The following is a 26120-nucleotide window of genomic DNA, read 5'->3' as shown; positions in this document are numbered from 1 at the left end:
CAGCTCCACACTGGTCAAGGAGGCCCGGGGTTTGAACTGAGAACCTCCCATGTGGTAGACAGACGCCCTAACCGCTGGGCCAAGTCCGCCACCCAGAAATGAAAATTATGTAAGTAGATACAAAGAACACTTTTCTTTTAATTTTTCATGTTTCTTTAAAAAGTTATTTGCTATTTAAATCAAAAACAATGACAATATATTGTAGTATTTATAACAATACAGACGTATGTATGAAAATGGCACAAAGGTTGGGAGATGTTAAATGAAAGTATGTTGAAAGGTTCTTATACAACATATGAAATTGTATAATATTGCTCGAAGTAGAATGTGATAAGTTTAAGATGTATATGATAAGCCTTAAAGCAACCACTAAAATCAATAACAGCAAAAAAGAGGTAAACCTAATAAGTTAAGAATGAAAATAAAATGGAATCATTTTTTTAAAAAAGTCCAAAAGAAGGCTAAATAAAAGAGGGAAGCAAAGGACAGTTAGGACAAATAGAAAACAAATAGTATGATGGTATATTAAAACCAACCATATCAATATTTGCATTAAACATAGAAGGCACCCCAAATAAAGGCAGAGATTTCAGATTGGATAATAAAGAAAGACCCAACCATATGTTGTATACAGAAATCTAACTTTAAATGTAAAGCACAAATAGGATATAAGTAAAAAACATGGAAAAAGATATATCATGCCAACACTAAACAAAAGAAAGCTAGAGTGATGATAATAATATTGGACAAAGTAGATTCAAATATTTTCAGAGATAAAGGGAGTCCTTTAATAATACTAAAGGGCTAAATTCACTAAAAGGACATAATAATCCTAAAGTTTTATGCATGTAAGAACAGAGTTTCAGAATACATGAACATAAACTAATGGTACTGAAAGGAAAAACAGACAAATCCAAAATTATCATCAGAGATTTCAAAACCCTTCTCTTAATAATTGATATAACAAACAGATGGTAGATTAGTAGTGATGGAGAAGACCCAAACACCACTACCAACCACCTTGATGTAATTGGCATTTATAGAACACTACACCCAGCAACTGAAGACATTATTTTCAAGTGAACACGAAATATTCACCAAGAGAGACCATATTCTGGACCATAAAACATACAATGTTAGTTCTCTGACCATAAAGGGCTTAGACAGAAAATAATTAAGAACAGAAAAAGTTCTAGAAAATCTCCAAATATTTGGAAGTTAATTAGTACTCTACTGTAGTGGCTTGGAGCTATGTACCCCAGAAAAACAGGTTCTTAAACTAAACCCATTGCTGTAAAACCAGATAAAGATACTACAAAAAATTAATGTTACAGACCAATATCTCTAATGAATATAGATGCAAAAATCCTCAACAAAATACTTGCTAACAGAATCCAAAAGCATATTAAAATAATTATACACCATGATCAAGTGGGTTTTATACTAGGTATGCAAGGGTGGTTTAACACAGGAAGACCAATTAATGTAATAAAACACATTGATAAACTGAAGAAGAAAAATCATATGATCTCTGAATTAATGGAGAAAAGGCAATTGACATAATACAGCACCCTTTCTTGATAAAAAAAAAAACACTCCAGAAGATAGGAATAGAAGGAAGCTTTCTCAATATGGTTAAGTGTATATATGAAAAACCTACAGCTAGCATTGTATTCAATGGTGAAAGACTGAAAACTTTCCCACCGAGATCAGGAATAAGACAAGGATGCCCACTGTTACCATTATTATTCAATATTGTGCTAGAAGTTCTTAGCTTGAGCAATTAGGCTAGGCAAAGAAATAAAAGGCACCCAAATAGGAAAAAGTAAAACTTTCACTATCCACTGATGACATGATCCTACATCTAGAAAATCCTGAAAAATCCACAACAAAGTTACTGAAATTAATAGACGAGTTCAGCAAAGTGGCGGGATACAAGGTTAATATGCAAAAATCAGTAGCGTTTCTGTACACTACTGATGTGCAATCTGAGGAGGAGATAAGGAAAAAAAATTCTATTTATAATAGCATCTTAAAAAAGTAAGTATTTAGGAATAAACTTAACCAAGGATATAAAAGACCTGTATTTAGAAAACTACAAACATTACTAAAAGAAGCTGAAGAAGACTTAAATAAATGGATATTAAACTTTTAATAGGACCTGTTGATGGCTAAGATGTGACCCAACTGAATCAGGATGAGTTTTAGTCCTATTACTGAAGGCCTGATAGGGAAGGCCACGGAGAGAGGGAAAGCCAAAGGGAGCAGCCAGAAGCTGAAAGTTAATGAAACCTGGAAGAGCAGAAGCTGGGAGAGATTGCCATTGCCATGTGCAGAAAAGCCAAGAATGAAGGATTGCTGGCAGCCAGTCCTGGAATGTTATAGTCTTTGGACGAAAGCATCGTCCTGTTAACATCTTGATTTTGGACTTCTCCTAGGCTCAAAACTGTGAGCCAGGGGGGAAACGGACTTGGCCCGGTGGTTAGGGCCTCCGTCTACCACGTGGGAGGTCCGCGGTTCAAACCCCGGGCCTCCTTTACCCGTGTGGAGCTGGCCCATGCGCAGTGCTGATGCGCGCAAGGAGTGCCCTGCCACACAGGGGTGTCCCCCGCATAGGGGAGCCCCACAAGCCAGGAGTGCGCCCCGTAAGGAGAGCAGCCCAGCGGGAAAGAAAGTGCAGCCTGCCCAGGAATGGCGCCACCCACACTTCCCCTGCTGCTGCTGACAACAGAAGCGGACAAAGAAACAAGACGCAGCAAATAGAAACAGAGAACACACAACCGGGGCGGGGGGGGGGGGGGGGGGGGGGCGGGATATTAAGTAAATAAATAAATAAATCTTTAAAAAACAACAACAAAAAAAAAACTGTGAGCCAATAAATTCCTGTTGTTTCAGTCAACCCATTGCATGGTATTTACTTGAGCAGCCAGGAAACTAAAACACATTGTAAATTGTATTTGGTCAAGAAGGAATTCACAAAGGAAATTAGAAAGTATTTTTAATTTAATGAAAATTAAAACACAGCATATCAAAATTTGGGGTGCAGCTAAAGCAGTACTTACAGGGAAATTTTAAAAATTAAATATTTATACTAGAAAAGAAAGGTCTCAAATCAATTACGTAAGCTTCCATTATAAGAACCAGTAAGAGAAGAGCAAATTAAACCCAAAACAAGCAGAGATCAATGAAATTGCAAACAGAAAACCATTAGAGAAAATAAATGAAATAAAAATGTTTACTTAGAAAAGAGCTATAAAACTTACAAGCCATTAAACAAATACATGCAAATCATAATATCAAAAATGAAAGTGGGGCTACTGCTACCAATCCTGCAAACATTAAGAGGGCAAAATATATATGTTAGAAGCACCTTAATGCCTATAAATTTGACTAATTAGGTGAAATAGAAACATTCATTAAGAAACATAAAATACCAAAGCTCAATAGAAAAAAAAAATAGATAACACAAATACCCTTATCAATTAGATACACCACAAAGAAAACTCTAGGTCTAAATGGCTTCCCTGAGATGAGATGTGGAGGTGCCTTTGGGACTTGGAGTTGCCCTGGACGGTGCTTCAGGGGCAATCACCAGACATTGTAAATCCTCCCAGGGCCCACTGGATGGAATGGGGGAGAGTATGGGCCATGATGTGGACCAATGACCATGAGGTGCAGAGATGCCCAGGGATGTACTTACCAAATGCAATGGATGTGTCATGATGATGGGAGTGAATGTTGCTGGAGGGGGGAGTGGTGGGGTGGGGGTGGTGGGGTTGAATGGGACCTCATATTTTTTTTTAATGTAATATTTTTACAAAATCAATAAAAAATAAAAATAAAGAAAAATAAATGGCTTCCCTGGTGAATTCTAGCAAATATTTAAGAAAGACAAATGCTATATAGTTATTTTTTCCCAGAAGATAGAAGAGGGAACATTTCCCAAAAACTTTTGTGAGGTGATTATTACTAGATATAAAAGCCACTTAAAGGCTTATGAGGAAAAAAAGAACATTACAAGAGAACAACAACCAATTTGTCTCATGAACACAGATGCTGGATAATACACCATGAATAGATGGAGTTTATTCTAGGAATACAAGGTTGACTTAACTTTTAACAATCAATCAATGTGATTAGCCATATTAGCAGACTTGAAAAGTGGATATGATCATCTAAATAAATGCAGCAAAGATACTTCAAAAATTCAACATCCGTTCATGATCAAAACTAAGAAAAAAATAGAGATCGTAGAACAAAAAAAGTATCCTAGAAAATGTAAAAAAAAAAACTATATACAAAATACGTTTCTTTCCTTTTATCTCTTTGAAATCTAGAGAATCCTAGAAAAGAATGTCTTTATATTAACATTGCCTGTTCTACTTATACAGTTATAAAAGTGATAATCATTTATTAATAAATTTTAAAACTCCCTAAATTGTGTACAATAAATTATATCTTAAAAAAAAAAACTCTAAGAAAATTGGGAATAGAAGAGAACCTCCCTTATAATTAAACATTAGAGTAATAAAATGAACAAGAAAAAAAAGAGAGAACCTACTCAATTTGATAAAGGGCATCTATGAAAAATCCACTGTTAATGTTATACTTGAAGGTGAAAGATTGAATGCTTTCTCCCTAAGATAAGGAAAAAGGGAATGTTGCCTGCTTTCACCACCTCTATTCTTCATTGCATCAGTGCAAAAAGGCAAGACAGCTTGGGATGAAGAAAAGACACTGATACTGGAAAGGAAGAACTATAACTGTGTTCATTCAGAGTTGACATGATCGTCTTAAGTACAAAATCTTAAGGAATCTGAAAAAAGCTCCTGGAATTAAGTGAGCTTATCCAGATTGCAGAATATAAAAATAAATTATATTGCTATATACAAGCAACAAACAATTGGAAATCAAAATTTTTAAGATGCCATTTATAGTAGCATCAGAAAACATGACATACAAAAAATGAAGGGAAAAAATCATATTTATATTTCACAAAACCAAACCCCATATTATTTTTTTATCTTGACATTATTATAGTACCTTTGTTGCTTCTGCTACAAAAACATTAAAATGTTAACTATAGTCTATACATTAAATTAGTTATATTTTCCCTGTGTACCAGCACATTCTCAACACCTTACAGAAAAACTTTTCTGTATTTATATTGTTCTATTTTTTTTAAAGATTTATTTTATTTATTTAGTATTTCTCTCTACTCCCTCATTGTTTGCATTTGCTGAGTCTCTTGTGCGCTCACCTTCCTTTTAGGAAGCACCAGGAACCAAATGCAGGACCTCCCATGTGGGAGGGAAGCACCTAATCGCTTGAGTCACTTCTGCTCCCTGCTTTGTGTGTGTTCATTATGTTTTCCTCCTTGTGTCTTTTGTGTCGTTTTGTTGTGTCAGCTTGCTGTGCCATCCTGTCATGTTAGTTCACTGTCTTGCTCGTCTTCTTTAGGAGGCACTGGGAATGGAACCTGGCACCACCCATATGGTATGCAGGAGTTAGTTTGAGCCACATTTGCTACCCTGTATTTATATTGTTAACCATAGTCCTTATCTACTGCCAAAATTGTTGTTCTACATTCCCTATATTATTCTCCAGCTGTCCTCCAACTAACATTAACCTCCCTAGACTACCCATTTCAGGCACAATCACATTCATAAATCAGCAGTGTTTCTTACACTTGTTATAATGTGTTACCATCAAATCCATCCATTACCACTTATTTATAACAGGTGAATGTAGAATGTTAAAGACCTTATTAAACATTCTACATACATCCAGCATCATCTACGCCTTCTCAACCATCTCCCACCAACCTACACTTCATAGTCCAACTCCATAATTCTCCTCATTGTATTTAGTTCATATCAGTGAGACCATACAATATTTGTTTGACTTATTTCACTCAATATAATGTCCTAAAGGTTTCTCAATATTTTATTGTCATATGCTTCCCCAAGTGATTTCTTGTTATAGTTGAATAGTATTCGATCATCTGTATATCACATCTTGTTTATCCATTCATATGTTGAGGGACACTTAGATTGTTTCCGTCTTTCAGCAATTGTTAATAATGCCACTGTGAACATTGGTGTGCAATTATAGGTTCACATCCTTTCAGTTCTTCTGGATATATTCCTAATAAAGGAGTTGCCAGATCATATGGCAGTTCAATATTTAGTTTCCTGAAGAACCACCAAATCATCTTCCACAGAGGCTACACCATTTTATACTCCCACTAAGAGTGAAGGAGTGTTCTTGTTTCTCCACAACCTCTTCAGAACTTGTTTTTTTATTTAATAATGTCCATTCTGTAAGGTGTGAAATGATATCTCATTGTAGTTTTGCTCTGGATTTCCCTAATAGCTAGTGATGTTGAGTATATTTTCATGTTCTTTTTGGTCATTTGTCCTTGACTGTGTCATATCACTAATCTGTCTTCAACTGTATATCTTTCTGAACACTGGAGGAACAATTGAGTTTGTTGTTAGAATTAGATGAGATAAAAGTGTCTGGAAAAAACTTTTTAGGAATAATCCTTCCATAACTTGCTGAGCTCCCTCTTGCCTGTTATTTTATTTTTTGAATTAGAAATAAAGTTTGAGTAAAAAATTCTTAGGGAAGTGGATTTGGCTCAATGGATAGAGCATCTGCCTACCACATGGGAGGTCTGGGGTTCAAACCTATGGCCTCCTGACCCATGTGGTGAGCTGGCCCACTCTCAGTGCTGATGTACGCAAGGAGTGCCATGCCACGCAGGGGTGTCCCTGTGTAGGGAGCCCCACACGTAAAGAGTGTGTCCCATAAGGAGAGCCGCCCTGCATGAAAAAAGTGCAGCCTGCCCAGGAGCAATACCACACACATGGAGAGCTGATGCAGCAAGGTGATGGAACAAAAAAGAGACACAGATTCCCAATGCCACTGACAAGAATACAAGTGGACACAGAAGAACACACACACAGTGAATGGACACCGAGAGCAGACAACTGGGGGTGGGAAGGGGAGATAAATAAATAAAAATTTGTTAAAAATCTTTTTAAGAAATTATTATGCTATTAGAAAAACAAAACACGAAAAAAAAAAACACGAAACACTTAGGCAATTGCAGAAAAGATCTGCATGACAGGTACACTGAAAAAAAGATCTAAATAAATGAATAGATGTATCTTGTTCATTGATCAGAAGGTTCAGTATTGTTAAGATGTTGATTCTCTCCAAATCAATCTATAGATTCAATGCAATCCCAATCTAACCCCAGAAAGCTTTTTGGTGAAAGTGATAAATTGATCTGAAAATTTATATGGATATGTAAAGGAAGTAGAATAGCCAGACAAATCTGAAAAGCAAACCAAATGTAGAGGACTTACAATACCTGATTCAAGACTTACTATAGGGAAGTGGACATAGCTCAACTGATAGAGCGTCTGCCTTTATCATATGGGAGGATCCAGGGTTCGATACTCAGGGCTTCCTGACCAGTGTGGTGAGCTGGCCCAAGTCAGAGCTGCTGTGCACAAGGAGTGCTGTGCCACGCAGGGGCACCCACATGTGGAGATGCCCCACGCATAAGGAGTGAACCCTGCAAGGAGAGCCGACTGCATGAAAAAAAAAGTTCAGCCCACTCAGGAGTGGTGCTGCTTACGCAGAGCTGATGCAGCAAGATGACGTAACAAAAAAGAGATGCAGTTTCCTGGTGCCACCAAGGGTGCAAGCGGACACAGACGAACACACAGCAAGTGGATACAGAGAGTAGACAGCAGGGGGGTGGGGGGAAGAAGGGAAGAGAAATAAACAATATATATATTTTCTAAAGATTTATTTTTATTTATTTCTCTCCCCTCTCTCCCCACCCTGATTGACTATTCTCTGTGTCTATTTGCTGCATCTTTTTCTTTGTCTGCTTCTGTTGTTGTCAGCGGCACGGGAATCTCTGTTTCTTTTTGTTGCATCATCTTGCTTCGTCAGCTCTCCGTGTGTGTGCGGCGCCACTCCTGGGCAGGCTGCACTTTCTTTCACGCTGGGTGGCTCTCCTTGAGGGGTGCACTCCTTGTGCGTGGGGCTTCCCTACGTGGGGGACACCCCTGCATGGCACGGCACTCCTTGTGCGCATCAGCACTGCGCATGGGCCAGCTCCACACAGGTCAAGGAGGCCTGAGGTTTGAACTGCGAACCTCCCATGTGGTAGACGGACACCCTAATCACTGGGCCAAGTCCACTTCCCTAAAATAAATATTTTAAAATAAAAAGACTTACTATAATGCTAGTGTAATCAAGACATTGTGGTATTTATATACAGATAGACATTTAGATCAATGGAACAGAATAGAGAATCAATAAGTAAACCTACACATGTTGTCAACTGATTTTCAACCAAGGTGCCACAGCAATATAACTGGGAGAGGATAGTCTTCAACAAGTTGAATATTCAAATGCAAAAAAGGAACCTTCACCCTAATCTTATGCTATATGAAAAGTTAACTCAAAAAGGATCCTATATCTAAATGTAAGAGCTAATACTATAAAACATCTAAAAGGAATTGTTTTCGTTTCCTAGCTCCCAAAGCAAATCGCATGCAGTGGGTTGCCTTACACAATAGGATTTACTTGCTCACAGTTTTGAGGCTAGGAGAAGTAAAAAATTAAGGTGTCAACAAGGCAGTGCTTTCTCCCAGGAGGCTATGGCATTTTGGGGCTGACTGCCAGTGATCCTTGGTCCTTGGCTTTACTGTCACATGGCAGTGCACATGGAGGCCTCTCCTGGCTTCTCTTTTCTCTCCTGGTTTCTGTTGATTTCCAGCTTCTGGCTGTTCTGAATATTGTTCTCTCTCTCTGACTTTCTGTGGCAGTTTGGTGTTGTTTATGAATCACAAAAATAGATATTGGATTGTGTTTGGAAACTGGTCTGTTCCTTTGGTATATTAGATTTGTTAGATTCAGAGGTTTCACTTTTACTTTATTAAATCAAGATTAGGGCTTTTATTTGACCATGTTATTAGGATGTCTTGGTTTGAGTCCCCATCTCCCCCACCCCCTTCGTGGGCTATAGAAACAGATGTTCAATCAAAGACAGGGAAATAAATACATGGAGGAGAACATAAAGAGTTTAATTTTGGATGCTGGAGCCCCAGGAAGAGAGTTTTCAGCTGAAGAGACCAGAGTCCTGAACAGCTGAGAAATCCCAGAAAGAAACAAGCCCCAGGGAGAGAGACTAGCCTTATGCTAGCCTACAGCTGAAATCAGAAGGAGCTGGACCCATGGAGCATTAGGAGGAAGAGGAAGTCTGAACCCTCGCAGAGACTGGCAGCCATCTTGCTCCAACACATGGCAACAGACTTTGGTGAGGGAAGTAACTTACTCTTTATGGCCTTGTGACTGTAAGATTCTACCCCAAGTAAATACCTTTCATGAAAGCCAACAGAGTTCTGCTATTTGCATCAGCGCTACTTTGGCTGACTAATACACCTTCCCTATAAGGCTTTCAGTAATTGCCTTAGCCCATCCTGACTCGACTGGGTGACACCTTTTAACCAAAGTAACCTGATCAAAAGCCCCATATCTAAAAGTTCACGCCCAAAGGAATGCGTCAAGTTTAAGAACATGTGCATGGCTCCACACCACCACAATAACCAAAGAACAAAACCTTAGTCACCTTGGTTTTGGCAAATATTTCTTAAATAGAATGCAAAAGCCATGAATTATAAAAGAAACCCTTGATTTTACTTCATCAAAATTAAGAGCTTTTGCTCTTCAAAGTACACTTAGAAAAATAAAAATGCAAGCCACAGACTGGAAGAAAACTTTTGGCAAACATATATCAACAAAGGTCTTGTATCTAGAAGGTATAAAAACAAACAAAAATTTTTTAAAACTCTCAAAACTCAGTGCTAAGACAATACAATTTAAAATATGGACAACACATTGACAGACATTTCACCAACAGTTTTCTGCAAATATATGCCAATTAATACCTGAGGAGAAGTTCAACATCATTAGTAATTAAGGAAGTGGAAATTAAAACCACAATGAGATACTTGTACATACACAATAGAATGGTTAGAACAGTCTGCCAGAACAATTACTGGCAGGGATATGTAGCAAATGGAACTCTCATGCATTGCTGGTGGGATTGCAAAATAGTACATCTGCTTTGGATGACAGTTTGACCCTTTTTTAAAAAATTAAACATACAACCCCATTCAACTCAGCCCCAAGGTATTTACCCAAGAGAAATGAAAATATATGTCCACTGAACGACTGTGTATGAATGTTCATAGCAACTTTATTTTTAATACTTCAAAACTGGAAAAATACCCAAATGTCCATCAGCTGGTGAATGGATAAACAAATACGATATAGCTACACAAAGGAATATTACTCCGCAAGACAAAGGAATGAACTGTTGAGTCACACAACATGGGATAAGTCTCAAAATAATGCCAAACGAAGGAAGCCAGTAAAAAAAAGAGTGCATGTACTGTATTCACTTAAATTTGATTTACATAAAATTCTAGAAAACACAAATTAATCTAGAGTAAAGCAAAACCAGAAAAGAAATAGAAAATTGGGACCTCATCTAAATAACTTTTGTGTCTCAAGGGAATTTTATCATGAAAGTAAAAAGACAGTATATTCAATGGGAGAAAATATTTGGAAACCACATATTTGACAAGGGTTTAATATCCAGAATTTATAGAAAGATCCTACAGCTCAGCAATAAATGGGCAAAAGACTCAAATAGGCATTTCTCCAAAGAAGATAAACAAATGGTCAAAAAGCACATGAAGAAATGCTCAACATCACTAGCTGTTAGGGAAATGCAATCAAAACCACAATGAGATGGGATTTCATACCCACCAGAATGGCTACTATTATAAAGAACAGAAAGTTGCAAGTGTTGGAGAAGGTGCAGAGAAATAGAAACATTCATTCACTGTTGGTAGAAATGTAAAATGGTGAAGATGCTGTGGAAGACAGTTTGGTAGTTCCTCAGAAAGTTAAGTAGAGAATTACTATATGACCCAGAAATCCCACTTCTTGGTGTATAACCAAAAGATTTGAAAGCAGGGACTCAAACAGATATTTTCACAACAATGTTCACAGCAGCATTATTCACAATTGCCAAAAGATGTAAGCAACCCAAGTGTCTATCAACTGACGAAAGGATAAATAAAATGTGGTATATATGTTCAATGGAATATCATTCAGCCATAAAAAGGAATGAAGTCCTGATACATGTGACAACCGGATGAACCTTGAAGTCATCATGTTGAGTGAATAAGCCTGGCACAAGGGACAAATACTGTATGACCTCACTGATATGAAATAATAAGACTAAGCAAATTCATAGAGTCAGAATCTAGAATCTAGGTTACCAGGGGATAAGGTAGGGGTAAGGAAGAGGAGTTAATGCTTAAATTGTACAGAGTTTCTATTTGGGTTGCTTGTTAAGTTTTGGTAATGAATGGTGGTTGTGATGACACAATATTGTGAACATAATTAACAGCACTGAATTATATATGTGAATGTGGTTAAAAGGGGAAATTTTTCGTTGTATGTATGTTACTAAAATAAAATTTTTTAAAATAGGACTGTACAATACCATGAACCCTATATTATACATGATGGACAGTAGTTAATAGTATAATTATAAAAATACTCTTTCATGAATTGTAACAACTGTACCACAATAATGAAAGGTGTTACTAATAAGGTGGTGTACGGGAACTCTGCATTTTATACATGATTTTTTCATTACCCTACAAGTTCTATAATTTTTTTTTTAAAGCCTGTTTGGTTAGCTAATCAAAACCTGAACTCAACCAGAGTTCTACAGTAAATGAGGTAAAAGGCTCAGGAGAATGTATATATTTATAACTATTATATGCATTGTACTCAGCCACCCAAAAGCCACCATCCCAGGAGGAACCAGAGGAAACTCTTCATCAAGTCATTAAGAAATGCCTTGGTGGGAAGTGGACTTGGCCCAATGGATAGGGCGTCCGCCTACCACATAGGAGGTCCGCGGTTCAAACCCCAGTCCTCCTTGACCCGTGTGGAGCTGGCCCATGCACAGTGCTGATGCACGCAAGGAGTGCCATGCCATGCAGGGGTGTCCCCCACATAGGTGAGCTCCATGCGCAAGGAGCGCGACCCATAAGGAGAGCCGCCCAGCATGAAAGAAAGTGCAGCCTGCCCAAGAATGGCACCACACACATGGAGAGCTGACACAACAAGATGATGCAACAAAAAGAAACACAGATTCCTGGTGCCACTGATAAGGATAGAAGTGGTCTCAGAAGAACACACAGCGAATGGACACAGAGAGCAGACAACTGGGGGGGGGAGGGGAGAGAAATAAATAAAAAATTTAAAAATCTTAAAAAGTATGTTTTAAAAAAATGCCTTGGTGAGGGGAGTAGCAGAAGTCTTTAAGACACTGTGGTAGTTGTCTTTTTTAGGCTGGGGATGACAGCAGGGAAAGCTGTAATGAAATTTGTTCTTTTAATTCAATGTAACTAATGTAACTTTGAAGCTTAGAGGTCAGATGTGAAACCAATTGCGTTTAGGTTTCCAGATATGGTTTATTCATTGGAGCAAATAGACACATCCCCTGGTACCTGGTATGCTGCTATAGTCCTTGCAAATGCCTTTTTTTCCTATCTCAATTAGTAAGCAAAATCAGAAGCAGTTTGCATTTACATGGAAAGAACAGAGTGTATCTTTATATCTTACTCTCAGAGCTCTGCCAACTTTCCTGCTCTAATCTGAAGGGGATTGCACATTTCAATCCATACAGAGCATCATGCCAATCCATTAACTGATGACCATATACTAATTGGAGATGGTGAGTAGAAAGTATCAATTCCCAAGATGGCTTGGCAGGAACAAATGCAGATCAGAAAGAGGGAGATAAAGTTTGCAAAAAGTTAAGGGGCAGAAGGGGCAAACTAGTGGCTGAGAAAGGAGTTCCAAGAGTCAGCTCATCCTACAGGGCAGTTAGTAATCACCCAGAGCTATTTAAAGCACTGGCCCAGAGACCAGAAAAGCATCCTGCAACATCTTTGAAAGAGTGGGGAGGAGACTGCCCATCTGCAGTAAAGTTGCATGAGGAGAGCAGTCTACACCGCAGAGGCCATCCTCCACTGGAGGCACAAGCCACCTTGGGAGTGATTCCATGGTTGGAGTTGGAAGCTCCATTTCCCAAAATCGGAGGAGAAAGAGATGGTTTGGCACCAATTTCAGCTACTGATTAGTAAATTCAGCTGGCTAAAGATTAATCCTAAGAACACCTTAAAGTCTGAACCTGTCCAACTCAGAAATAGGCTCATAGCCTCCATTTTTAACTCTGTCCCTGACATGAGGGGAAGGGGGTCTGATTGAACATCATAGTGCTGGTAGAGACTAGTGTCTTTCCACCCAGATCAGATTGGATCTCTAGCCTAGGCTCCAGCCCTACCTCCAGCAGGGAGGAAGCTGGGGGTACCTGCACCAGCCTCTCTGGTTAACTGCAGGTGCTTTTGGTAGGCACAGAATGAATAGTCAGACACCTGGGCCTCTATCTCCACACCCCAATAGATAGGAGAGCAGCTGTGAGTCCTTGGCCTCTCTGGGCAACTGCAGGTGCTTTTGGTCCACACTAACTTGTTTGTGGAGTGCCTTCAATTCTATCTCCACCCCCTCCACCCCCATAGAATAGGAGGGGTTGGTATTTCCTGAACCTCTCAGGGCAACTGCAGGCACTTTGGGCCTGCACAAACTTGACTGTTGGGCACCTATGGCTCCATCTCCACCCCCAACAGGAGAAGATGAAGGCAATGTTTCCCCAGCCTCTCTGGGTAAATGCAGGTGTTTTTGAGCCACACAGACTGAATAGTCAGACACCTGTAGCTCCATCCCCAAATATGATAGGAGGGGAGCCTAAAAAGAAAAGACAGGAGAGAGAGGCTTGGAAGGAAGTCTAGAAATGAAAATTATATTAGTAAAAGTAACTAAAAGTATAAAAAGAGTGGTGAAAATAAAATATGACAGATAAAACCCAAAAGTCAAAATGAGTGAAATAAAAACTGCCTTTACAGTAATAACATTGAATGTGAATGGATTAAACCCCCTAATCAAAAGACACAGACTGTCTGAATGGATAAGAAAATATGAGCCACTTATATGCTGTTTACAAGAGACTCACCTTAGACACAAGGATACCAATAGGTTGAGAGTAAAAAGCTGGAAAAAGATATTCCACACATGCCATAACCAGAAAAGAAGCTGGAATAGCTATACTTCCATTGGATGAAGTAGACTTTAAAAGCAAAACAGTTATTAAAGGCAAGGAAAGACATTGTGTGGGTGTGTATGTGTATACTTTCTTCCAAGTACTGATGAATTGTATTAAATCATGTATCTCTTCAGGATATTTGGTTTGTTCTTTAGGCTGGGCCATCTCTTCCTGTTTCCTAGTATGGCTTCTAATGTTTTGCTGTTTAGGCATCTGAATATGTTGGTGAATTTACTCTGATGACTAATTTCTCTCTCTTGCACATTGTTTTTTCTTTTCCACAGCTCTTCTTTGACATTTGGTTCAACTTATTCTCAGTCTTTAAAACTGTCCAGCTTAAATTTTCAAAGTCGGGCCAAGGACTCACTAGGGGGGTACAGATTTTCTCCCAGGGGTTGGATACAGAGAGCGCAAACTGGTTTTGTCCATGCAATTTCCAGATTGGCCAGTATATGGCGCTAGTCAGCACACCGTCCCAAAGGTGTTTCTGTCTTGACTGTTCTGTATGCCTACGTTGAATCTCCAGATGAGAGATTCAAAGTGGGCTCTGCTGGCTTTAAAAGAATGTATATCCTGCTGTTTTGGGGTGCAGTGTTTTGTATATGTCTATTAGGTTTAGTACATTTATTATATTATTCAAGCTCACTGTTTGTTTATTGATCCTCTGCCCAGATGTTCTATCCAATGCTGAGAGTAGTGTATTAAAATCTCCAACTATTATTGTAGCGGTATCTATTTCCACCTTCAGTTTTGCCTGTGTTTGCCTCAGCTATCTTGGAGAATCCTGGTTAGGTGCATATACATTTTTTATTATTTCTTCCTGTTGAATTACCCCTTTTATTAATATAAAATGTCAGCTATACGTATATAAGCAAAAGAACCACAAAACCCTAACTGTAACAGACCTTTGGGAACAAAAGACATGTTGGATGAGAATAAAAATACATTAGAGTGAGAAGCATCCATGTGGAATCTAAGCCCCCTCTTAATATAGATGTGGAGTGGACACAACCATTCTAAGGTCCACAGGATGGAGGAATAGAGTATGGATGAGAGTGGACTTACTGATAATTCTATTCATGAACTATTGTGATTAGTAATCGAAGAAAATGTGGAATTGGTGTGGAGAAAGTGGCTATGGTGGCTGCTGGGGGTAGGGAGTGAGAGGAAGAGATGTGATGTGGGGGCATTTTTGGGACTTAGAGTTGTCCTGGGTGGTGCTGCAGGGACAGTTACCAGACATTGTATGTCCTCCCATGGTGGACTGTGGGAGAGTGTGGGCTGTGATGTGGACCATTGACCATGAGGTGCAGCAGTGCTCAGAGATGTATTCACCAAATGCAATGAATGTCTCATGATGATGGAAGAGGTTGTTGTTATGGGGGGAGGAGTGGGGTGAGGGTGGTGGGGGGTATATGGGGACCTCATATTTTTTTAATGTAACATTAAAAAAATAAAGACAAAAAAATTAAAAAAAAATACATTAGAGGCACATAGAGCAGATTTGAGTTGCTTGAAGACAGATTTAGTGATTTCAAAGAATGTCTGAACTGTAAAAGACAGGAGAACAGAAAGAGAAGAGAATGGAAAAAATTGAATGAAGTCTCAGGGAATGCACACATGAAATGCACAAACCTTTGCATTTTTTGTGTCCCAGAAGAAAAGTATGAGAAAGGGGCAGAAAGAATATTTAAGGAAATAATGCCTGAAAACTTCCCAACCCTTGCAAAGGCCATAAATATCAATATCCAAAAAGGACAACAGATTCCAAACATAATAAATCTGAACAGACCTACCCTGAGATACCTACTATTCAGAACGACAAATATCAGAAATAAAGAGAGGTTTCTGAAAGTAGCAAGAGAAAAGCAAAGCATCACATACAAGGGAAACTCGGTAAGATTAAGTGCCGACCACTTATCAGAACCCATGGAGGCAAGAAAGTGGTATGATGTGTTTAAGGTACTGAAAGAGAAAAACTGCCAGCCAAGAATTCTGTATCTAGCAAAGCTGTCCTTCAAAAATGAAGGTGAGTTCAAAGTCAAACAAAACCGACAAACAAAAACTGAGAGATGATGTTACCAAAAACCAGATTTGTAAGAGATACTGCAGCCTGGAAGGAAAAAATAAGGGCAAGAGATTTGGAGAAGAGTTTAGAAATGAAGATTATTTGGAAGGGTAACCTAAAAGATAAGAAGACAGTAGAACAATATGACAGCAGAGAGCTGAAGGACAAAAATGGATGAAGTAAGTGATACCTTTAAAGTAATAACACTGAATGTTAATGGATTGAGTTCCCCAATCAAAAGACATAGACTGATAGAATGGATAAAAAAAATATGAGCTATCTCTATATAATCTATAAGAGACTCACCTCAGACATAAGGACACAACTAAGTTAAAAGCGAAGGTTAGAAAAAGGTATTCCATGCAAATAGTAACCAAAAAAGAGCGGGAGTAGACCAGATAAGTGTAAAATAACAACATTATAGTATATGAACAATAATTACTCAGTGCAACTGGCAAATTGTTGTGATCAGTGTTCTGTAATTTTTTTCATACAAAATAAACACTTGCTTTTACAATAGTGGAGGGTTAGAGAAGAGATATATTTTTGGATACTTCTTTAACCCTTTCTTATTCATACTCTTTTTTTTTTTTTTAAAGATTTATTCATTTATTTAATTCCCCCCCTCTCCCCTCCGGTTGTCTGTTCTCTGTGTCTATTTGCTGCATCTTGTTTCTTTGTCCGCTTCTGTTGTCGTCAGCGGCAGGGGAAGTGTGGGCGGCGCCATTCCTGGGCAGGCTGCACTTTCTTTTCGCGCTGGGTGGCTCTCCTTTTGGGTGCACTCCTTGCGCATGGGGCTCCCCTACGCGGGGGACACCCCTGTGTGGCAGGGCACTCCTTGCGCGCATCAGCACTGCATATGAACCAGCTCCACATGGGTCAAGGAGGCCCGGGGTTTGAACCGCGGACCTCCCATGTGGTAGACGGACGCCCTAACCACTGGGCCAAGTCCGTTTCCCTTTATTCATACTCTTTAATTAAAATAATCTATCTGGATTGATCATGATTTTGCATGACTACTGTTGAACAAGATTTTGAGTTTTTCTGCCACATAAAATTATGAGTTGGCAAAATGATATCTGCTGTAATTTATTCCAATAAGATGTGAAGAATTCCCAAATAGGAATTTGATTTTTGAGAAAGAATTATGGCCTAAATGGAAATTAAATAACTAAACCAATATTTTATTTCATTCTTAGAGATTATTATGTCCAATAGTTAGTGCTGTAATATAAAAATTACAATTGTTATAATTAATTTCTATTGTATTTGAATTACAATTTACATTTATAAATGGTTGTTGCCATGCTACTTTTTGCACTCTTGTTTAAAATTTGTAATTTCTTTCCATCTATTTTTCTATTTATATTACAATTTTACAGTAAAGGACTTTTAACAGTTAAAAAAAAGCCATTGATTATATACTTTGAATAGATCATATGGTATGTGACTGTGAATATGTCTAAATAAAACTGTAAACTGAATAAACAAATAATTGTGCAAGACTAGCCAAAAATAACAACTATGTACAGCAGGGGAAACAGATTGAGAGGTGAGGAATTTCCTTGTTTGTTTTTTGTTTATTATTATTATTGAAATAATGAAAATGCTCTAAAATGATTGAAGTGATGAATGCACAGCTGTGTGATTATACCAAATACCATTGATTGTATACTTTCAATAAATTGTATGCTTTATTAATATGTATCAATAAAATTGATTTGTTAAAAAAAAAAAAGAAGAACTAGCATCAATGACCTAACTACACATCTGGAGAAACTAGAAAAACAACAGCAAACTATTCCCAAAGCAAGTAGAAGAAATGAAATAAAAAATATCAGAGCAGAAATAAATGAAATTGAGAACAAAGAAAATAATAGAATTAGCAAAATTAAAAGTTGGTTCTTTGAGAAGATTAACAAAATCAGCAAACAGCTAGATGGACAAAGAAAAAAAGAAAGAAGGTGCAAATAAATAAAATAAAAAATGAAAGTGGGGACATTACTATTGACCCCACAGAAATAAAAGAGACCATAAGAGGATAATATGAACAACTGTATGCCAACGAACTAGAAAATGTAGACAACATGGTCCTAGGAATGTACAACCTACACTGACCTTAGAAGAAATAGAAGACCTCAACAAACCAATCACAAGTAAAGAGATTGAAGCAATCACCAGACAACTCCAAAATGAAAAGCTCAGGACCAGATGGTTTCACAGGTGAGTTCTAACAAGCATTCAAAGATTTAAAGAGTCTTATTCAGGCTCTTCCAAAAAAGTGAACAAGAAGGAATACAACCAAACTCATTCTATGAAGCCAATATCACCCTAATACCAAACCCAGGTGAAGATATTACAAAAAAGAAAATTACAGGCCCATTTCCCTAATGAATATGTATGCAAAAATCCTTGAGAAAATACTTGCTAATTGAATTCAACAGCACATTAAAATAGTTATTCATCACCATCAAGTGGATTTTATACCAGGCATGTAAGGGTGGTTCAGGACAAGAAAATCGTCACCATAATACACCACAAAAAGCGGCGGACTTGGCCGAGTGGTTAGGGCATCCGTCTACCACATGGGAGGTCCAAGGTTCAAACCCCTGGCCTCCTTGACCCGTGTGGAGCTGGCCCATGCACAGTGCTGATGCGCGCAAGGAGTGCCGTGCCACACAGGGGTGTCCCCCACGTAGGGGAGCCCCACGCGCAAGGAGTGCACCCTGTAAGGAGAGCCGCCCAGTGCAAAAGAAAGTGCAGCCTGCCCAGGAGTGGCGCGGCATACACACAGAGAGCTGACGAAGCAAGATGACGCAACAAAAAGGAAACAGAGATTCCCGTGCCGCTGACAACAACAGAAGCGGATAAAGAAGAAGATGCAAACAGACACAGAGAACAGACAACTGGGGTGGGGGGGGAGGGGAGAGAAATAAATAAATCTTTAAAAAATAATAATACACCACAAAAAATGAGGAAAAAAATCACATGATCCTATTGATTGATGCAGAAAAGGCATTTGACAAAATACAGTATCCTTTCTTGATAAAAGATAGGTTTGAAGGAAACTTTCTCAACATGATAAAGGCCGTATGGAAAAACCCACTGCTGATATTGTACTCAATGATGAAAGACTGAACACTTTCCCACTGAGATCAGAGACAAGACATGGATGCCCACTGTCACTACTGTTTTTCAATATAGTGCTAGAGGTTCTAGTTACAGCAGTCAGACAAGAAAAAGAAATAAAATGTGTCTGAATTGGAAAGAAAAAAGTAAAACTTGCATTTTTGAAGATGATAAGATTCTATAGCTAGAAAATCCCCCAAAAACCTAAAGCAAAGCTTCTAGAGCTAATAAACAATTTCACTTTAGTAAAGTGTCAGGATACAATGTCAATACACAAAAATCAGTGGTGTTTTTAGACACCAGTAATGCGCAATCTGAGGAGGAAGTCAGGAAAAAGATTCCATTTTCAATAGCTACTAAAAGAATCAAATATTTAGGAATAAACTTGATCAAGGATGTAAAGCACTTGTATTCAGAAAACTACAATGCATTGTTAAAAGAAATATAAAAAGACCTAAGTAATTGTAAGAGCATTCCATGCTCATGGATTGGAAGACTAAATATCATTAAGATGCCAATTCTACCCAAATTGATATACAGATTCAATGCAATCATGATAAAATTTCCACCAGCATTTTTAAAACAAATGGAAAACACAATTATCAAATTTATTTGGAAGGATAATGGGCCCAAATAGCCAGAAACATTTTAAAAAGAAAAAGTGAAATCGATGGGCTCTCACTGCCTAACATCTTCCAGACCTCATGGTAGGTGGTGCATTCTTAATACCTTATACCGAAAGCATGAGCAAGAAAAGAAACATAGATAAATGGGACCTCCTCAAACTCAAAACACTTTTGTGATTCAAAGGACTTTGTCAAGAAGGTGAAAAGGCAGCCCACTCAATGGGAGAAAATATTTGGAAACCACATATCTGATAAAGGTTTGACTTCCATTCTATATAAAGAGATCATACAACTCAAAACTAAGAGAACCAGCAATACAATTTTAAAATGAGCAAAAGACTTAAGTAGACATTTCTCCAAAGAGGAACTACAAATGGCCAAAAAGTACATGAAAAAAATGTTCAATATCACTGGCTATTAGGGAAATGCAAATGAAAACGACATTGAGATACCATCTTGCAGCCATTAAAAAACAGAAAACAATAAGTGCTGAAGAGGATGTGGAGAAATAGGAACACTCCTTCACTGTTTATGGCATTGTAAAATGTGCATCTTTTATGGAAGACAGTTTGGTGGTTCCTCAGGAAGCCAAATATAGTACTACCATATGATCCAGCAACTCCTCTACTAGAAATATATCCAGAAGAACTGAAAACTCTGGCATGAATAGACATCTGCACACTGATATTCGTAGCAGCATTATTCACAGTTGCCAAAAGATGGAAACTACCCAACTGTCCATCAACCAATGAATGGATAAACAAAATGTGGCGTATACATACAATGGAATACTATGTTGCAGTAAGAAATGACATTGGGACACAGATGATAACATGGATGAATCATGTACACATTATGCTAAGTGAAATAAGCCAGACACAAAAGGACAAATATTGCATGGTCTTACTAATATGAATTAAATATGAAGAATAAACATATGGAGTTAAAACCTAGAATATAGGTTATTATTAAGAGATAAGAAGAGGGCTGTGAAGGAGTACTGATGTTTAATGTATGCAGAAGTTTTAATTAACTTAGCTGTAAATGTGTGGAAATAGATAAGTTGATGGTAAAACATTATAGTGAATAGCAGCTGGTTTATAAGTGGGATTGTGGCTGAGAAGTATAGTCTAGGGATGTAAATGTCAATTGAAAGAAAGCTAGAGAATAATCTAGGGACTGAATAACACAGTGAACCCAGAGGTCAATGAGAATTGTGGTTAATAATACAAATGCAAGGGGAAGCGGACATGGCTCAACTGATAGATCGCCTACCTACCATATGGAGGGTCCAGGGTTCGATACCCAGGGCCTCCTAATCCATGTGGTGAACTGGCCCATGCACAATGCTGCCACGCAAGAGGAGTGCCATGCCATGCAGAGGCGCCCCCGCTGCCCCACGCAGAAGGAGTTCATCCCTAAGGAGAGTTGCCCTGCATGAAAAAAGTGCAACCCACCCAGGAGTGGCGCTGCACACATGGAGAGCTGACGCAGCAAGATGACGCAACAAAAAAGAAATGCATGGGCAGCGGACTTGGCCCAGTGGTTAGGGCGTCCGTCTACCACATGGGAGGTCCGCGGTTAAACCCCACACCTCCTTGACCCGTGTGGAGCTGGCTCATGCACAGTGCTGATACGCGCAAGGAGTACTGTGCCACACAGGGGTGTCCCCCGTGTAGGGGAGCCCCACGCGCAAGGAGTGCACCCCGTAAGGAGAGCCACCCAGCACGAAAGAAAGTGCAGTCTGCCCAGGAATGGCACCGCACACATGGAGAACTGACACAACAAGATGATGCAACAAAAAGAAACACAGATTCCTATGCTGCTGATAACAACAGAAGCGGACAAAGAAGACGCAGCAAATAGACACAGAGAACAGACATCCGGGGTGGGGGTGGAGGGGAATAATAAAAAAACACAACTCAGTTTCCCAGTGCCACCTGACAATGCAAACAGATGCAGAAGAACACACAGCAAATGGAACACAGAGCATACAGCAGGGGAAGGGGAGAGAAATAAAACAAATCTTAAAAAAAAAAAAAAGCAAGACTGTCCCTCTGTGAACTAGAATGGATGTACATCACTACTGCAGTGTGGTGGGAATGTGGAGAAGCATGGGAAAAAATACAATTAATGTAATCTATAGCCTATAGTTAACAGCAATACTGTAATATTTTTGCATCAGCGCCAAAGATGTACTGTGTTAATAATAGGGGGATATGAAAAAAATATGCCAAATGTACACTGTGGACCATAGTTAGTGGTAATAGTCTGATGATATTACCTCATAATCTGCAACAAATGTTCCACAAGGATGTGGTGTGTTGGTGAAGAGTTGTTGTATAGGAATTCTACACATGTGCGTGATTGTTTTGTAAATTCACAACTTCTGTCATAAAAATTTATTTTTTAAAAAGTTAAGGGGCCACATAGTTGAAGCTTCAAGAGTTATTATGGAATATCCTTTCTAAATTGAGAGACAAGTTGCACCATTATCTTGAAGAGTGACAACATTTAGAGGACCTCTGTGGTATTTTAGAAGTAAAATAGACTACATTTGGACATGCTACTCCAGTGCATTTACTAGGTAACCTAATAAGGCTGTCTGTCTCTAGTGGGACATGGAGCAAGGAGTCCAGGATGTGGTACAAGGTGCCCCTACCACTTGAGCTGTGTGACCCAGCAGTCCCAATAGTACTGGACATGTTTGTGGCAGACAGTGAAATACTGCATGGAGCCTCTAAAATGTCTTAACAAAAGAATCACAGCACAGACTTCTGTGGTTTAGGAGAAAGATAAATACCTCCTTTGCCAAAACCATTCTCCATTTGAAAATCAGTTCTGAGCTTGCTAATAAGCCCTGGTAGAGACTGGGTGCTTGACAGAGGGTATCAAGTGACCATGTGGACATGAACTGATCTGAGTTTTATCTAATCCATTGAACCATAAAACAGAAAGTGCCTATAATTTTATTATAAAATGGAAGTGGTATATATGAGGATGGGTTTGAGAAGGTAACTCAGTAAGCTGCATGAGTGGATGGTGCAGACTCCTTCAATGCCTACTTATGCTGCATTGCCTTCTTTTCATCTGCATACCTTTGTTGTCATTGGGAGTTCCCTATCAGTTATTTAACAGAGGAGGAAAATCATGGGTCTAATTCATCATGGGTCTCCACAGGATACCAGCACCATCTACTAGATTATAGTTTGTTATATTGGTGGCCCTGAAAATGGTCAAAGGATAGTCTCCTAATGGGCAAAACTTCAGGTGGTACATTCTGAATTCCCACTTCATGTGGAAAGGGAAATAGCTTGAGATGGGGCTCTTGTTGACTTTGGACAGCATCTGTTTCCCACCTGGCCAGGGACCTAAAATTAAATTGGAAAATCGGTGGCATGGTCTGGGGAAAATTATACTCAGAATGGGCACACAATAGAAAGATATCTATGTCCCAAGTGTATGCTGTTTAAAGGGCTTTATGAACCAGAAGATTCAAAGTAATCAGATAGGATGTGGATGTTAGCCTTTATTTTTGGCCACATCAGTGGTTGTTCAATGGGACCACATGCAAAGTGGCAATATTGACAGAGAAAGAGGCTATGTATATGTATGAGTGTGTGTGTATATATATGTATTTTTGTATATAGATTTAACTTTCCTTCACCGAGGCTGATCTAGATACATTCACAGCTTAACTGTATAGCAAGATCCAGTGCTTTGCCCCTTATAAGGAGAACTGCTAGCTATCTGCTGACAGGTTGATTACATTGAACCCTTTCCATAATACAAGAGGCATCCCTTTGTCCTAACAGTGATAGACAAATATTCTGGAACTTACAAAATGTCTTATCCATTGCCATTTTATCTCATACAATATTTTCTTTAATCAGGGGACTCATTTATAGCAAAGGAAGTGTGGTAATGGGCACAGAATAACAGAATTCACTTACTATATGGCATAGAGACATAGAGATCTAGAGACAGCTGGCTTTAGCAGAAGTATGGTATGACTTGCAGAATGCTCAGTCACAATACCAGTTGGGAGACTCCACCTGGTGATAAGCCAATGCACATGAATAATAATCTCCTACTTTATTTCATCTACTTTTCCTATATTTCTTTCCATCCAAAACAGTCTTATCTGTAAGTGAAATCAACAAAGTTCTTTGTAAATACTACTAAATTCTCTCTATTCACTTAGCTCATATTCAGTAGATGCATTAATCTATGTGCTCAGTCTAATATGACAACACAGTGCTGAGGAACTTAGAATCAGGTTTGAATACTGGCTCTGATATATATTTACTACCTCCATAATCTTGAACAATTTCTTCTCCAAGATTTCCTCACCCATAAATAAAAATAGTTGCCATAAATGTCCATTTTTAAAAGAGAATTAAAATAATATATGAAAGGTACCTGGCACAAAGAAGATGTTAATATCACTCTTCCCTTTACATCTTCCTTTTTTCCTTTTACCCATGTCCTTCCCTCTTGCTACCTGCCATTAGCCACGTGGCCTTATGAAAGTTACTCAACTCTCCCAGGATTAATTTCCTTCACCTATAAAATGAGTAGGCTAATTTGTTAGTTTCTAAACTCCTTTCTCCTCTACAATACTGTGTTTGAATGACTTGATAACTTAGTTTTTCTTTGTATCTTTAAAATGTAACTTATTGTGAAGTTATTTTGAAATGAAGCCCTTCTTGTTAGCCTGCTTAATCAAGTTGCTTTTTTCCCCCCCACAAGATCCTATCCCAGAGATCTTGGTTTAGGTGCATCTGAGATACATAGAATAAAAACTTGGTTTAATATATAGTTTCCCAGAAACAATATGTATCAACTACACCTACTTGTAAACACTGATTCCAAAGGATTTATGTCTCCCTTCCTTTCCTCTGTTATAGGTACTACACAGGAAGCCTGGAAGCTAAGTCAACAAATCTTGACACTTTGGATTTAATTCACACAGCAACAAAAGGGCTAATAAGAGCTATTGAAGATGGTGGAATCGATTCTGTGATGGATTGGGAAGTGGATGAAGTGCTGAATTGGACAAATGCATTGAACTTTGATGAGTAAATACAAGTTGCTATTCTTTCGGAAACAAGGGCAGGCATCATCTTATATATTTTTCTGTCTAACATTTCCCACTTCCACAATGGTTCTTGGTGTTTGAAACATAGTCCCCCCAAATAAGTATTTATTATTTAATAAGTATTTATTATTTGTTTATAAAGAAGAAATGAAAGAGAAAGGTAAAAAGATGATAGCAAAATAGAAAAAAAGTAGACTTAGGTGTTCTTTACTCTCAGATACTTTTATTCTCATGTTTTAGTCTAAATCTGCTTTACTTCTTTGGAACGTAGAAACAAGCTTAATCAATCATAAAAGAATTTCCTTAATCTGTGTTCCCTAGTATTTCTCTGTAAGGCATTAGAAACTTTAATTTTCAGTGACATACTATAATTGTTGAAAAACACTTTTAGGATTTTTGAGTGGTAGAAATTTAAAAATATTTAAAAGAAAGGCAAATAAAAACCATACCCACTAGGATGGCTATAGTGAAAAAGACAGATAATAATAAGTATTAGGATGTAGAAAAAGAGGAATTCTCAGCCACTGCTAGTGAGAATGTTAAATGGTATAGCTGCTTTGGAAAACAGTCTGGAAGTTCCTCAAACAATGAAACTTAGAATTAACATATGATATAACAATTCCACTGCTATGTATATACCCAAAAGAAATAAAAACATATTTCCACCTAAAAAGTTATACACAGAAATGTTCATATTAGCATTATTCATAATAGGTAAATCATGGAAATGACCCAGTTGTCTACCAGCTGATGAATAGATAAATCTAAAGAGACAGAAAATATCTGTGGTTGTCTAGGGCTGGGGATGGGATGGTGGTGGTGGTGGAAGGATTAGGGGAATTGACTAAAGGGTGTGCAGATACTTTTTGGGGTAATGAAAATGTCCTAAAATTGTGGTGTTGGATGCAGAACTCT

General features: G+C 38.3%; 1 protein-coding gene across 4 annotated transcripts in view; it reads left to right on the top strand.

Moving 5' to 3' along the window:
• Window positions 1–26120, top strand: part of C27H11orf65 (chromosome 27 C11orf65 homolog) — a 149474-nt gene that overhangs the window by 87063 nt on the left and 36291 nt on the right. For all 4 annotated transcript variants that reach the window (XM_058289105.2, XM_058289106.2, XM_004470852.4 and 1 more), the window contains one exon: window positions 25015–25185. In XM_058289105.2, the coding sequence (XP_058145088.1) occupies window positions 25015–25185 (171 nt within the window). The remainder of the gene's footprint in view (window positions 1–25014; window positions 25186–26120) is intronic.

This window comes from Dasypus novemcinctus, chromosome 27 (assembly GCF_030445035.2).
Source record: "Dasypus novemcinctus isolate mDasNov1 chromosome 27, mDasNov1.1.hap2, whole genome shotgun sequence".
In the NCBI taxonomy this organism is placed as follows: domain Eukaryota; kingdom Metazoa; phylum Chordata; class Mammalia; order Cingulata; family Dasypodidae; genus Dasypus; species Dasypus novemcinctus.
This window is presented reverse-complemented; position numbering and strand designations above follow the sequence as displayed.